At 48.3% G+C, this 15,407-nt stretch overlaps 1 protein-coding gene across 1 annotated transcript; it reads left to right on the forward strand.

The window, feature by feature from the left end:
* Positions 1-1,395: 1,395 nt before the first annotated feature.
* CFAP20 (cilia and flagella associated protein 20) lies at positions 1,396-14,132 on the forward strand. Its single transcript, XM_054579089.1, has 6 exons — positions 1,396-1,726; positions 10,922-11,001; positions 11,723-11,834; positions 12,662-12,850; positions 13,187-13,297; positions 13,761-14,132. Exons 1-6 carry the CDS (start codon positions 1,643-1,645, stop codon positions 13,764-13,766), a joined length of 582 nt encoding a protein of 193 aa, XP_054435064.1. The 5' UTR covers positions 1,396-1,642; the 3' UTR covers positions 13,767-14,132.
* Positions 14,133-15,407: the final 1,275 nt, after the last annotated feature.

Here is a 15,407-nt window from a genome sequence, read left to right on the forward strand (position 1 = left end):
TGCCTTTCAAAGTGGCTGTACTATTTTGCATCCCCACCAGCAATAAATGAAAAGTCCCACTATGCCACATCCTTGTCAGCATTTAGTGTTGTCAGGGTTCAAGAGAACGGAATAAACAATCCTGCAATAGACTCAGTGCACATGAAAATCTAATGTATAAGAAATGCGTTTCCCCATAAGATATTTTGAAAAATTTAATAACAATCAAGGGATAAATTGTTCACTGGCCTAAAGAGTCCCCAGAAATCATTCAGAAATAACAGTTTATATAAAAAGTTTTGACTTTCTACTCTAATGCAATCCATATTCCACCCTCTCCTCTCCCCCACCCCCCTACGAAGTCTGGAAATTCCCGTTCAGTTGTCCACGGGTTTGCTCTGAGGATTAAATGACTTATTACAGGCTAAGGCGCTTCGTATAGTGCCTGATACATAATAAATGCTCAATAGATATTGGTTATTATTAGCTGTCACGAGGGCGAAATTAGCTGCCAATTCCCTTTCTGTCGGCCATAATACGCAGCACAGGCCAGGGCATGGTCAGATAGAGCCTCAGTTGAGTGGGCTCCAACATTTCAGATTTCTTCCACACATGAACTATCATAGCTTATTTTATGTCTTTTAAAAACATGTTCCTCTGAGAACTGATTAAAAAAAAAATCAGCTGTTGATTCGACTCAACCAACTCGACTTTGTTTAGCTTATTAATTTCTGCTTTTAGCTAAATGTTCAGGCTTTTTTTGTCTGCTAATAATGCTTTTAAGGCAATAAATTGTCCTCAGAGGGTTGCCTTGACTGCATCCCACAAGTTGCTACAGTGATGTATTCATAACAATCCTCTTAATAATTAAAGCAAAGACGCACATAAGGCGCTTAGCACAGTTAGTGCTCAATTCAGGTTAGGTGCTTTAACCTTATCTTGTACTCAGCCAACAAGCACATTTCGCATTCGCAGGATTCCAGGTAGGCACTTACTTAACCACCTACCTCCTCTCGCGCCTTTCTCCACTTTCGCACTTGTAACTCCTCCTCTTCCTTCAGGGGGCGGGGCCTGGTCTTCACGCCCCCGGACTCACCCCACCAGGTTCCCATGACAACACGCAGGCGTGGACAACACGCAGTGCGGACAACACGCAGGTGTCGACAACACATGCTATAATCCTCTATCTCCTTCCGCTTCCAAAAGCAGCTCTGAAACGACGACGGGGAAAAAAGAGTCCCTTGACAACAGGGTTCTTTTTCACGAGGAGGCGGAACTAGGGCAGAGCCTAAGGGCAGAAGGAACAGGAAGTCCGTAATCCCCGTGCCGGGATTGGGCTTCGCGCTCTCAAGGGGCGGGCTTAAGTGGGCGGAGGAATCCATCTTGGGCTACGTGTGGCTCGCCGCCTCCATTTAAGGCGGGGAGAGTGGCGCGGTTGGCAGTTGCTGTGGTTTCCAGCCCCGGGTGGGTTAGTTCTTCGGAAAGCGGGAACACACGGACTTAGCGTCCCGCGTCCAGGTCCAGGTGTTGGTCTCTGCCGATCCGGAGGTCAGCTGCACAGCATCCCTTGTTCGGATCAGGGTCGGACCCCTCTTTTACCTTCGCCACTTAGTATCCATATCTAGGTCGCTCCGGCGCGGCCGAGGAGAAGGCCGCCTGCGAAATGTTCAAAAACACGTTCCAGAGCGGCTTCCTCTCCATCCTCTACAGCATCGGCAGCAAGCCCCTGCAGATCTGGGACAAAAAGGTAAAGGGCTGGGGCCGGCGGCGGGGCGGACGCAGAGGCCGCGCCTTCTCCTTGCTCCGGGGCTGGGAACGGGGTGGCGGGCGGTTGTGTCGAGTTGGGACTTGGGGGAGGCCCGGCGGTTGCTGCTGTGCGCTGTCCCCAGCCTGGTTTGACTGAAGCTCGAGGTGGGGACGTCGTGTAAGCTCCGGGGGTGCAGGTGGGTGCGGCTGGGGTTTCGGTGTCCAGAGGCCGTGGTGTGGTTGGGTGAGTGGTCCTTTGCCCCAGACTTGACTTGATCTGTCAACTCCTCAGAGCGTCGGTGTCCCCATGTACGAAGTGGCGTTGATAGTGCCTCTCATAGCGTAAACTTGTTGGAGGTTGTTTTGGAAACATCGATGAAAGCAACTGCTGTCCACTGATTTCACAAATACTTACCGGTACCCTGTTTTGTGCCAGGCGCTGTGCTGGGCACCAGACACAGAGCCTTTGTTCTAGGCATCCTTGGAGGGGCGCAGCCAGGCCAGTTACGTTTGAGTTTTATTCCTTTGCTCCCTTCCTTTTACTGATTCCAAACAGGTCAGAATTTGGTGGCCTTCGGCACCTGTCCCGCACTCCCTGTGACAGGGGTTCTGTACTGAGCCTTCCTTCAGTGCCTGATCTCTCCATCAGGAAAATTGCAGAGTGGTGATAGAGTCTTGCCCGCATTAACAAGTTCACAGCCGAGTACAAGCCTCATTATCTTTCTTCAGGCATCCACAGGGCGATCCTTCCACGGACCCCAGGAGATGATGAATAGGGGGCGTGTGTGTCTAGAAGCCTGTGAGTTGGTCTGCATTTTATTGCTTTGATATTTCACTTCTGATGCAAATTTCCTGACAGCTGTACCTTTTTTCCCTTTTTTTTTTAGATTTTATTTATTTTTTAGAGAGAGGGGAGGGGAGGGAGAAAGGAAGAGAAACGTCAATGTTCAAGAGAAACATTGATTGGTTGCCTCTCACACGCCCCCAGCTGGAGACCCGGTCTGCAACCCAGGCAGGTGCCCCGACTGGGATTCAGACCCGCGACCTTTGGGTTCGCAGGCAGACACTCAATCCGCTGAGCCACACCAGCCAGGGCCTTTTTTTGAAAACAAGTTAAGGTTGGCACTCTGCTGTGGAAGTCTGGTAATTTAGGATATAACCTTAGCTGCTCTCCTCAGGGGAGAATGAAGAGAGGTGGTGTGTCCAATGGTGTTTTTACAGAGAGGAATGTAGAATAATCTAAATAAGCGGTTTGTTGGTAATAAAGCCAGGAACTTTGGATTTTATCTCAGAACGCTTTTTTCTCTTCCCTTGTCCACAGATGAGTTTCAGGCTTCGTAGAGACTGGGGGAGAACGTGGACAGCCTTGCCTGTTGCCGCTGGGGAGTTCTGTGTTCTGAAAGCCGCTGGGAGGGTGGTGTATTCATAAGGTCATTTTTATAAGATAGTTGCAAGATTTGAATATGAGTTTGGGCCTTATGCACAAGTGAAAAATCTGACCACCTCTGTTCGTTCGCAATGATTCCATCTACAATCTAGAGCTAATGCCAAGAGTATTACATAGGAAGGCAGTTCCTTCATTTTTTTCTATATTACTGAGGTTTTCAGTTGCTTGGTTTTGTTCACATTGGAATAAAGCATTGTAAGCTGTGAAACTGCACCTCTGCAAAGGGAACGCACAGAGAGCGTGCCAGGAAGCTCGTAAGAACTTCGTAAGGCTTCTCAGTTACGGGCTGTGGGAAGGCGTGGAGAGGTGGCCTTGCGTGCCAGCTCAACTTGGGAGTTGAAACAAAGTGTCAATATAAGGCAACGGGAATCCAGAATGGGACTTGATCTACAGGACAGGTTTTCAGAGCAGGTTAGAGAACTTACTAACAAAGAACTCAGTGCTGGGCAGGCTTCAGCTTCTCTGTTGGGTGAAAGTTCTGTTGGAGTTGCCCATTTTAACCCTTTGGGGCTTGCTCTTCTGTAGTCATTTTTCAGATGCAGCTTTTTGACTAGTCAACATGTCTACGCATGAAATATGAAAGCAAAGTAACCACAGTACACTGTGTCCCTTAACAACGCCACTAGAGGTCAGATGGTACCCTAATGACAGAAACACATGTGAAAACATCATTAGATCAGCTGGCAGGTTACATGGAGTAAATTTTGGCAAAGAACACTTTCGAAGAAAATTCATTTTAAGCAAAATTCTTCCCCTGGAGCAAGGAAAGGAGATAGAGAAAAAGGAAAAGTTTGGGGCCAGATTCACAGGCTGTATTATAAAGTCCTCAGAAAGTGTTGGGAATCCAGTTTGGTCTGGGAAACACTGGGAATTGATATACTTATCAAAGATTTATTGAACAACAGCTAAGTGGCAGGCATTGTGTAGATGGGAAAATACAGAATTAGAGAAGATATGTTCCCTGCTCCTGGGACTGAGGGCGAGCTTGGTGGAGAAAGGAAAGGACTGTCCTCGTTTATCGAGAAATGACCCTGGCCTTTGCCGGTAGGTACAGATTGGCTATAGTGTGTATTTTCAGTTATTATTTTGATTTTATAAAACTTTACCATTTTCTGTCCTTAGTTTATGGAGAGAGAAGTTCTGTGATTTGTTTTTTATGAAGAATAATCTCAGAAAAATTAGGTTTGGCTTCTGTTTAGCTTCCGTGTTTCCTTATGAATATGAGGAGTGAATGTCATATTCAAAATAACAGTGAATCTGCAAACACCATATTGGTGGGTATGGTTACATTTGTAACATCTGTGTTTATTTCACTCTTTGAGGTTCATAGCCCCTCTCCCTATCTCATCCTTCAAATCTCAAACATTGTTTCACTGGTGCCCTGGCTTGTGTGGCTCAATGGATTCAGCACTGGCCTGCAGACAAAGGGTCGCTAGTTCAATTCCCGATCAGGGCAAATACCCAGAGTTTGGACAAGGTCCCCAGCTGGAGGTGTGTGAGGGGTGTAACCCATCTATGTTTCTCTCGCACATCTATGTTTTTCTCTCACATCGATGTTTCTCTCCCTCTCTTTCTCCCTTCTTTCCCCTCTTTAAAAATAAATAAATAAAATCTTTTTAAAAACCCACATTATTTCATTGAGAGCTTCAGTGAAGTATCCACCACTAGACTACAAGTTCTCTAAGGGGAAGAAAATCTCTTACCTTGAAGCCCCGGAGCTAGAATGTGACGGGACACCTTGGATTTGTGGCCTGCCTCCGTCCCCGTCCCCTGCTGTGTGACCTTGGGCAGATACTAAATTACTCAGTTTTCTCATCTTGTAGTAATGTCACCTCCTTCTCATGGTTATGGAGATTAAATGAAGATGTGTGTAAAATGTTTAGCAACAGAGTTATGGCATATAGTATTCAGTAGGGCAGGAAACTAAGGACTTTGATTAAGAGTAAAACATTTTATATTTGATCCCAGTATTCAGATGCTGAGGAATGGGAAGTACAGTAAAGCCAGGCTCCTGAAATTGGAAAAATTTTGCCATGTTGCCATGCTTTCCCAGTCCAAAACCCATAATGTGGTCCAGTGCCTGCTTCCCTAGTTCTCCAGGCTCCCCCCCCCCCATTTTTAAAAAAAGAGTCCTGTTCTCTCTCACCTTCAGGCTTTCGTACTTGTCCGTACGTCCACTGGGACCCGTGTCTGCACCTCTACATTAGTCTCTGGGTCAAAACTTAAAGGCACTTCCTTGGGTTAATTTCTGTCCACTTGCAGAATCTCTCCTTCCTTTTCATCATACTCAATCCCACTTGAAATTAGCTTCTTAAGATCTCTATTCCTGGCTACACTGTAAGCTTTCTGATAGAGACCTTTGCAATTTTTCAAACCAAGAGTTTAGGAGAAATTAGGGGTTTCTTAATGTCCCCTTAATTTCTGGGCCCAGAAAATATTACATTTATTAAAGGACTCTTATGTGTCATGTAAACACTACTTCTGGTTTGTAAAGACTATACCAGGAGGTTCTGGTCCAACTTGATCCCTGTGTAAAACATCATTTTCAGTCTTTACTGGTAACGTCCTAAAAGTCTATTAGATGAGAATGTCAGTTCACACAAGCTTTTCTGCCTTTCTTTCTTCACCTTGCTTTCTCTCAGCAGCAGCTGATCCTCCCCTATTCCCAAACTAAATATTAGAACCAGTTTGTGTGGTTGTTGCTGGATACTATTAGATTCCCATTTCCTGCTCTTAACTTAAAAAACGAACAAAATCTACAGGAAGAAAAAAAGAAAAACTCCCACGCCTTAGCTTCTAATTAGTAAACCTTGTTGGTGTACGTTAAACTGATGCAATTTCCAGTAGTAGAATTGAGAACATTTGGACATGAAGGTAGTGAAACTATTTTTTCAGACTTTGCCAAGGTCAGTCTCATGATATCCTTCATTATTTTGAGTAATAGCTTTTACCATGATTGCACGAAGGCCTGGGTTTTAGTTATGCTTGCCTTTCAAGGCACCGTTAGGAAGAGGTGGGTTAGCAACACACATAATTGTCCTTACTTTAACTAAGGGTTTGTTGTATATGCCCAGAGTTGCCTATCTGCTGCCTGGATAGTCCCTGTTAAGTGTGGCAAAAAGAGAAGCCTTAGACCCTTTGGAGCCTCCAGGGCCAAGGCCTGGGTCGAGCAATGCCCAGATCTCCCCGCAGAGGCCTCCCTCTGCCTGTTTTCTGACGGAGTTCAGCCCCTCGCAGACGGGCTTTTGCTCAAACGGGACAGCTCTGATGGCAATTGGAGCACGTGTCATTAAGACTAGGATACCAGATGGCTGGGGGCTCCGCGGTCCGCCAGCATAAGGGGGTGGAGTCAGGAAAAAACAAACAAACCCCAAACGAAAAGTGGGGTAGGGAATGGATACAACGCAAGTGTTATTTTTAAAGCACCTGTAGAAATAGAGCACTGGCCAGCTTCCCCCTCTCCTAGCAGTAGTTTTTCCCTCTCTGCTTGACCCTCCTCCCTGGGGCTTAAATCAGTGCTCTGTGTTTGTTGCCCAGCAACCGGGTAAAGCCTGGGAGAGGGAGTGCGGGAAGGGCGTGATGGCTCCCCTCCTGGTGTCTGCAGAGGCTGAGAGCCATTCCGATTTGTAGTTGCCAGTAGCCCGGTTTCCGAAGCTCCTAAAATACCTCCAGCCCGGAACTTGGGGGAGGGGAGAGTTCATGAAATTTTTTAAAATGTAAGATTGGCCTTATTGATTGATTGATTGATTGTTTGGAAGAGTAAAACACTTGCAGGCCACACTTTGATAGTGGGAATGTGTTATGAAATAAGAAAGAATTAAGTGAAAAATAGTTGGCACTTTCTAATTTAGAGAGGGAAGTAAAATAAAACCTGCTTCCACCATAAGCAGTAAACCCTGACCAGTTCATTTTATCTTCATTTCAAAGCCAGGCCTGCCTAGTGACCTCCAACCGGGAAGGAGCTGGGGGGCAGCCGATGCTTTCTGAGGCCCTGTGTTCTGTCGGTTGTGTTTGTCAGAAGCTGGAGTGGGGGGTGCGCTTCGCTTCCTGGAAGACCTGGCGCCACGTACAGGCCAGGTTGCCAGGGTATGTAGGAAGCCTCGTCCCAAGTTGGCTGTACCCCGTCCCTCTTCCATTCTGGTGTTAAAGCCTGTGGAAGAGGCTTGGGAAGGTTTCCCCCCCTCTGAGTCTCTCACCTCTGAGGAATGGAGCCCCCAACCCCACCCCACTCTTTTGTTCCCATGAGCTTGTATTTGCCACCCTTTAATAAAGGAGAAAAATCATAGTTCACTAAGAAATCAAGTTACCCTGTATTTTTCCATGTATAATGCACACTATTTTGCCCAACTTTTTTAGGGAAAAATAAGGATGCGCATTATACACGAGTAGTACCTAAAATACCCTATATCTGTTTTTGTGTTTTGTGATTATTACATAAAATTTCTTGTACCATGGTATGTTCAAAAATTAAAGCTAAAATTCTGTTGTTATACAAAAAAACAAGTATCTAAATATAAATACATAAATAGAATTTAGAAATTAAAATGGAAGATTTTTTTTCCCTGAAAGTTTGGGCCAAAACGTGAGCGCACATTATATACAGGGAGCACTTTATACATGGCAAAATACAGTGATTGGATTTCAAGGCTCTGGCTGCCTATGTTTTTCTTCTGTGAGGACTGAGCTTGCTCCCTGGGCAAAGCTCTATCTGGTTTGCCTCACTACCAGCCCGGTTAGAGCTCTAGATAAACCGACGGGCATTCCTTGGAAAAAGCTGCCTTGGTTCTTTGGACTTCTCTTGTTTGAGGGCCACAGTAACTAGTTTTGTAAGAATTAAGGTTGGTAGTATGATTGTTGCTGTGTGGCTGACAGAGAGCTGTCCAGGAAGTCATTGAAAGTCCAGCTAAAAGTTAGCCAGTGTCTGAGGCTGAGGATGCGCAAAGCCTGGTTTGGCCTCCAGCCTGCTGGCTTCTGCCTGCCTTGCAGGGCATTGTTTCCTGCTGCAAAGACCTGAATAGTCAGATTTGCTAGAGCAACGACGTCATCTGCTCTAAACTTTGCTAACGTTTCCTCCGGGTGAAATCTGGCGAGGCTTTCTGGAGCTGAGGAGGCTTCCTGTGGCCTCTGGCCGGAGGGACTTTGGGCGTGGAAGGTCTCAGGCCGCACTTCCTAACAGTGTTCGGTAAATTGCAACATGTTGTCTATTGGCAGTAGTAGCCCTTGGGTGCTAATTACTTAATCCTTTCAGTTTAACCATGTTTGAGTGTTGCCTTATGTACATTTTAAAGAGAAAAAGGAAGTTATATTACAGCCAATAATTAGCTACGGTGTTATACAATTGGTGTTAGACTCCTGCCAGCTCTTATCAATGTGGCTGCATCACATATTTGGAGACAGTTTCACAACTAATTCCTCCCTCTTCAGCACCGCCTGATTTTCCGCAGCAACTGGGGGCTGCAGACAGAGAGGAATGTGGCCGCTTTGGATGGAGGTTTCTGCGGGCGGTGAGGTGGGCCGTGTCGGCATGCGCTGCCCAGGCCCAAGGCGCTGTGCTCTTAATGTCCCTCGGAAAGCGGCCTAGGATCCAAAGCAGGAGGGCGCTGGATGTCGGCGGCTTTGTTTGAGAAGCACTTCAGTGCGACGTTGGTCTTGAGAAACCAGGAAATGCCACATTGGCAGAGCTCCGGGGCCCGTCCACGCAGCCCTCCGTCTCTGACAACGGGCACCGAAGGGTGATGTGTGGGAAAGCCCCCTCCCTGCCGGCGGCCGCACGGGCTTTGTGGCGCGCCCGGGCTGTCTGGCTCCCTGCGCCAGTCCGCGGTGGGCGTGTTATCCAGGAATTTTTTAAAAATCCTTCTTGAAATTATTTGTATGCGCCAACTCCTAGAGTGACAAATTCCAGAAGTCAGCAAATATTTGAATGCTTACTTTATGCCTAGCACAGTACTAAGCATTATAGAAGATACAAACTATACTTAGTATGTGATTTCTACCCCTGAGCTTCTACTTTTTTGAGGAGACAAGACTCGGTTGCATCTTCTAGAAAAAGATGGGCAGTGACATCAGATGTCACCTGGGGAACACCAGGTGATGTCGCACACCAGGGGTGGATCAAACTCAGAGTAACAAAGCTCAGACAGATTATTATCATCAATGACCTGTGTTGAAAATACAACTGCCAGTGCCCGTCAGTCAATGAGAAGATCAAAAAACTGTGCTACATTTACCCAGTGGAATACTATGCAGCAGAAAGGAAGAAGGAGCGCCTGCCCTCGCTGATGGCATGGGTGGAGCTGGAGAGCATCGTGCTGAGTGAAACGTGCCGGACAGTGGAAGACAGTTACCTTATAATCTCACCTATATGTGGAACCTAATCAACAAAACAAGCAAATGAGCAAAACAGAACCAGAGACGTGGAAATGAAGACCTAACTGACTGTGACCAGAGGGGAGGGGGCGGGGGGTGACGGGGGAGAGAAGGGGAAGGGGCAAGTCAAGGAACACAAGCAGAGGACCCCTGGACAAGGACAGCGGGGAGGGGATTGACTGTGGGAGCGGGGGTGGAGGGGTGAGCAACAGGGAATAATGTGGGACAACTGTAATTGAACTACAATTAAAAAAGAAAAACACAACTATCAAACAGACTGGACACTGTGTTCTCTCCTTTATGCAAATCTAACGGAAAGCCAGATGATAACGGCATTGATGCAACAGCCCGACATAGCGATTCTCACTATCCCTGAAAAAAAAAAGTCTTTCTGATGAATCCTGCTCTAAACCTGGAAACCTGGTGGATCTTTTTCATGTGTTAATATTCAGCCTTCGCAGTCCAGCCATGACTCACAAGTATCTTTGCACATTTTGGCTCTATCTGAGGTGCTTAAGAGTTGATTGCTTGAAGATATTTCTTCTCTCCAAAAGGTATTTGGAGAGGAGGAATCTGTATTGAATATTGATTCCTTCCCACCACGTTCCCCCTACATGTGCAGCCGACAAAGCAGTGTGGGATGAAGTGCTAAATTGTGCAGTCTGGGCTGCTTGAGCCAGGAAAGCAAATCAGAGAGAAGAGAGGTCAGTGTGGACTGAAATGGCTAAAGAAGGCTTCTGCACGGGGCCCAGATGGGACCTGAGTTCACACTTGAAAAAGTGGAAGCTCAGGGAAAAGATGAGGAGGCATGATGTAAGGCTGGGGGAGCCGCGCTTTCGGTTTTTGGTTGCCCCCCCCACCCCAGGGACGCTCAGCGCTTGGCCTTTCTGGCTGAAACAGTGGACGAGGCAGTGCAGGGCGGTGGAAACCTGGCTGTTACTCCCGACTCCTGCCTTGGGAGCTGTCGTTTGCACTCCCTGGGTGCCGACGGCCACCTCCGTCAGGTGGAAACAACACTGCCTACGTGGTGATGTTTGTGTTGCTGTTGGTAGGATTCAGTGGGGGAATGTGTATGAATGTTTTTGTGCATAGCAGGAACTCATTAAGTGTTAGCTGAGCCTGAACTGAGTTGATTTCTTTGGGAAGCATTTATCCTGATTTGTAGATTGCCAAGTTATCTGTGACTCCTGTGGTGGCCGCAGGGACCCCGTACGGCAGCAATAGAATGCTTTACCTACACAGAAGCTTCAACGTAGCACTTCTCAAACTTCTGTGTTACGCCCCTTTGGGCCAGTGTTGTTTTCTTTAAATGGTCCCATTCAGCCTTCAAAATCTTAACAAAAGTGTTGTCAGATATTTCAGTACTTATTTTCTTCCTTATAGGTGCGGAATGGCCACATTAAAAGAATCACTGATAATGACATCCAGTCCCTGGTGCTAGAGATTGAAGGGACAAATGTCAGGTAGGTTGCTACTCTGTTCTCCCAGAGACGTCGGCCTCCCAGGGGAGGGCGGCCCCGCGGTGGGCGGCACCAACCGCAGAGGCTGGCGCCCGGTGTGAGTACAGGAGCTGTCCTCTGGCGGCTCCTTGGTCCCCGCGGCCTCGGCGTCCTTCTCTGTGAAATGGCGGTCATAGCAGTGCGCCTTCCTTATAGGGCTATGCGAAGACTCAATACGGGGATGTGTATGAAACACCTAGAACCTGCTTAGCGTGTATGAAGTGCTGTGCAAGTATTAGCTGCTATTCACTTTTAACCAAGGGGTGGGCGTGTGCGTGCGTGTGCGTGCGTGGCGGGGTTGGGGGAGCGCTGCTCTAATCACCCAGTGGGTGGCCGCTGTGCTTTTCGGTGCCACAGTGGCCTTAGTGTTGGTTTTCTATCATCTGCTGGTTCTCTCGGATCAGAACCGGATCTTCTCTCACTTGAAGAACGTCCTCAGATCCACTGATCTGACTTTGCTTTTCAGGTGTTCTATGGCCGACGTCTAGGCCTGTGCCGAGCTTTGGTTTCAAGGTCCAGCATTTTGTAAAGCGTTAGCTGACTTAAGGGTTGAGGGGTTCATTGGTCGATGCGTCTGGACCTTTTCAGCTGTGCCATCTGTTGCATCCTCTTGGGCCGTGTGTGTGGCTGTGCACACCACAAAGGAAAAGACGAGTGGTGTGTTTGTTGGTCTTTCCTCCTACAGCACCACGTACATCACGTGTCCTGCAGACCCGAAGAAGACACTGGGGATTAAGCTTCCATTCCTTGTCATGATTATCAAAAACCTGAAGAAATATTTTACTTTCGAAGTACAGGTAAGTGTGTGCCCATGAATGTCCGTGCACTCGGCTGCCCCAGAGTGTGCTGTCAGCCTGTAGGAAAAAAGCGGCCCTTGGGAGTACCTCTCTCCTCTTCTATGCCTTCTCTTCTGCCTGCTCTGTGCACTTGACTCAGCCCTAAGTATTATGGCATACTTTTGGTATTAGTAATCATAATTTAATGCCAAGTTTTTAAAGAGATGTAATAGCCATGGCTGGTGTGGCTCAGTGGATTGTGCGCCGACCTGCAGACTGAAAGGTCACCAGTTCTGTTCCCGGTCAGGGCACATGCCTGGGTGGTGGGCCAGGTTCCCAGTTGGGGGCGTGCAAGAGGCAACTGATTGATGTTCCTCTCGCACATCATTGTTTCTCTCTATCCCCCTCCTTTCCCCTCTCTAAAAATAAATAAATGAATAAGCTATTAAAGAGATGTAGTAAATCTAATCATAGTGACAAGATTCTAAAGCTTAAGGGTTAGAGTAGTGTTCATGTGGGGAGTAACCACTTAGTAATGGGTTATCGTTGGTCTCTATTCTAGTATTTTTTATTTTTCAAAGGGAAGAATGTTTATGAAGTGATTTTATGGCCTGAGAGCCTAACGGGTGTGTCATATGTCATAAGCAGCTGGGGTTGTCTTGGCAACAAATCAGATAAAATTGCTCCTTCCAGGCCATCTTCATCCAGGGTGACCTGTGTCTGGTCTGCTTATTCTCCTTTGGGCCTCAGCCGTGGGAAGCCACCTTTGGGGGTCAGGTCCTTGCCTGTCCAGGATTGTTAGATTCTTCGAAGACGGGACGAACACGACTCTTGTCTGCATCTCCCAGGTGCTAGATGACAAGAACGTGCGGCGGCGGTTTCGGGCGAGTAACTACCAGAGCACCACACGGGTGAAGCCCTTCATCTGCACCATGCCCATGCGGCTGGATGAAGGCTGGAACCAGATTCAGTTCAACCTGTCGGACTTCACTCGGCGGGCCTATGGCACCAATTACATTGAGACCCTCAGAGTGCAGGTACTGGGTCCTTGTCCAGATGGAGCCCGGGCCGTGGAGGGGCACGCTCTGACTGGCTTGTGTCCCATATGACGCAGGAGTCGGTGACATAAGCTTCCAAGTGACTGTCCAGGGGGCCTTGACCTCAGAGTTCAGGACAGAGTCAGGATTCTGCTCAGATATGGTGGGAGGGTGTGGGAAGCAAATCTCCCTTTGTCACAATCCAGCATGGGCCAATATGAGGAGACGCCAAAGGGATGAAGCTTTGACAGCACCACGGGGTGGGGAGCTCTAGGAGAGTCAGGAAGCAAGGAAGGACCGTCACATTTAGTCTCAAAATAAGTCCTGCACCCACAGATCCATGCAAACTGCCGCATCCGACGGGTTTACTTCTCAGACAGACTGTACTCAGAAGATGAACTGCCAGCAGAGTTCAAACTCTATCTCCCAGTGCAGAACAAGGCGAAGGTGAGCCAGCCTCCTGAGGAGGACCGGGTGGTGGGGTGGGGATGCCGTGTGCCGATGGGTGCGCTGTTCCACGCTCGGCCGCACAGCCTCTCCGCGCCGCCGGCAGGGAGAGCAGTGCGCCTTTCCATGCCTTTCCATCGGAAGATCCTGTCTTCCCCACCATCGGCGGCGGCTCAGGGCTGACCCTGTTGGGGGCTCTGCTCTTCCCCTCCACCTGCTCAAGGCGATCCTGCCCCGCCTCAGGCAGGGCCTCCTGCTTCCTGCCCACACACCTGCCCCTCGGGCCTCTCTGTCAGCCCGTGGCTGGCTCCTCAGACACAACGGTGGGCGCCCGCCCGCCCGCCGCTGACCTGTGTGTGTTTCCCCGCAGCTCAGCGCCCCCAGCCCACCCGAGGCACTGACCACCTATTTTCTAATAACCTGAAGTGATGCCTCTTTTCTGTTTCTTTTTTTTTTCCTCCAGCAATAACTGGAATGCAATTCAAGGGATGGACCCTGGACCTGACTTTAATTTTAGAAAGGAAACTATCTGGAGGACAATGCAGAAAAAAATATATTTATATTAGTTCACTGTGCTGTGGTTCTTTTATCTACTACTTGGTGTCCCTTGCCGCAGACACCAGTGACCACGCCGTACGTAATTGCGTTGTAAGTACAGCGGGGCATCCGTGGCTGCTGAGCCTCCCGCTGCCCGCCCCAGTGTGTGGGGAGATGCATTACCACGAACTTACGGAATTAAAGATGTCAACTTCAGACCAATGTTTCTTTCTACGGTTTGTTCTTTGTTTTATATGTTATTCAAATATATGTATATGCTGCGTAATACTCATAACCCAGAAATGAATAAAATGTTATATTCTTGGTTTGTACATTTGTTCTTAGTTTGTGTCATTTTTAACGGTGACATTTCTCTTTCCTTTGTGGTATGAAAATAGAACTCTTTCCAAAGAATGTCCCATACATTTATGCTGTGAAATTGCTGGCAGTAAGCACTTAAAGAACAAGACAGATCTCTAGATGCTGATTTGGAACGACTTCCAAGATAAATGAATGGAGAAACCCAGGAGTAGTGAGTGCGTGACTACTGGGGGCCCCTCAGGAGGGGCTGGGCCTGGGGTCGGGCTGAAGACAAAATGGCATCTAGTCCCAACTGCCCTCTGTCCCAGCCAGCACACAGGGCCCCTCAGTGTTGGGACAAGTCACCACCCCACTATTGGAGCTCCAGATGAAGTACCTGCCCTGAATTTAGGGACTTAACGGGAAAACTGGTTCTTTAAACATTAGACCCACATGCAAGAACTGAAACCTTAGTCCACTTGCCCAACTCACACTTATTCTGGGGCATACACTCGCTTAGACAAATAGTTAAATGCATGAAAGTTGCCCTGGTTACAGGCCGTCCCGGTGACACGCCAAGGTTGCGGCTCCAGCGACAGTCGGCCCATCCGAGGGGCGACCCGTGAGTGCGTAAGTAAGTGGGACAACAGCCTCTCTCTCTCCTTCTCCCTTTCCCTCCTCTCAGATGAATAGGTAAAATTTAAAAATAAAAATTTAGGAAAGTTAAGCACTTGCGCTACAACTCTACCATACGGAACATGCCGGGGGATAGGCAGCTGGGGCCAGAGACGAGCATCCGCAGGTGCATCGAGCTGATCCTGAGGGACGCACATGACTAGTGCAGCGATCACGGCTGGAGAGAGTGGTGGTTGTAGCATACACTTGTACACGAAAACTAATATTTTTGGAAAGGTAATATTTATGCAATAAAAATGTTGAAGTCGAAAGGAACAAAGGGCCATCCTAGGTACCGCGTTCTCCCCAGCCAGGCACTCGGTCTGGACTCAGATCCCGGGGAGGGAGTTGGATTGTGGGCAGAGCCATTTTGACTTTGATTAGAGGTAAAAACCCGTGGCGTTAAAGTCATTGTTGCCACTGCCACCTCCTGAAAGGTCACAGGGCCAGAAGATCCCCTCTCCCAGGCCCTGCGCTTCCAGCGTCTGCGCGGCCAAATCTGCGAGGAGGGCAGGGCTGCAGGGGGCGGACGGGCGGACCGGAAGCTGCCTCTGCTACCCCGGAAGCTGCCTCTGCTACCCCGTATGGCTCAGTTTCC

This window comes from Pteronotus mesoamericanus, unplaced genomic scaffold, assembly GCF_021234165.1.
Source record: "Pteronotus mesoamericanus isolate MK-2021 breed Mesoamerican mustached bat unplaced genomic scaffold, CSHL_Meso_final contig_52, whole genome shotgun sequence".
Lineage (NCBI taxonomy): Eukaryota > Metazoa > Chordata > Mammalia > Chiroptera > Mormoopidae > Pteronotus > Pteronotus mesoamericanus.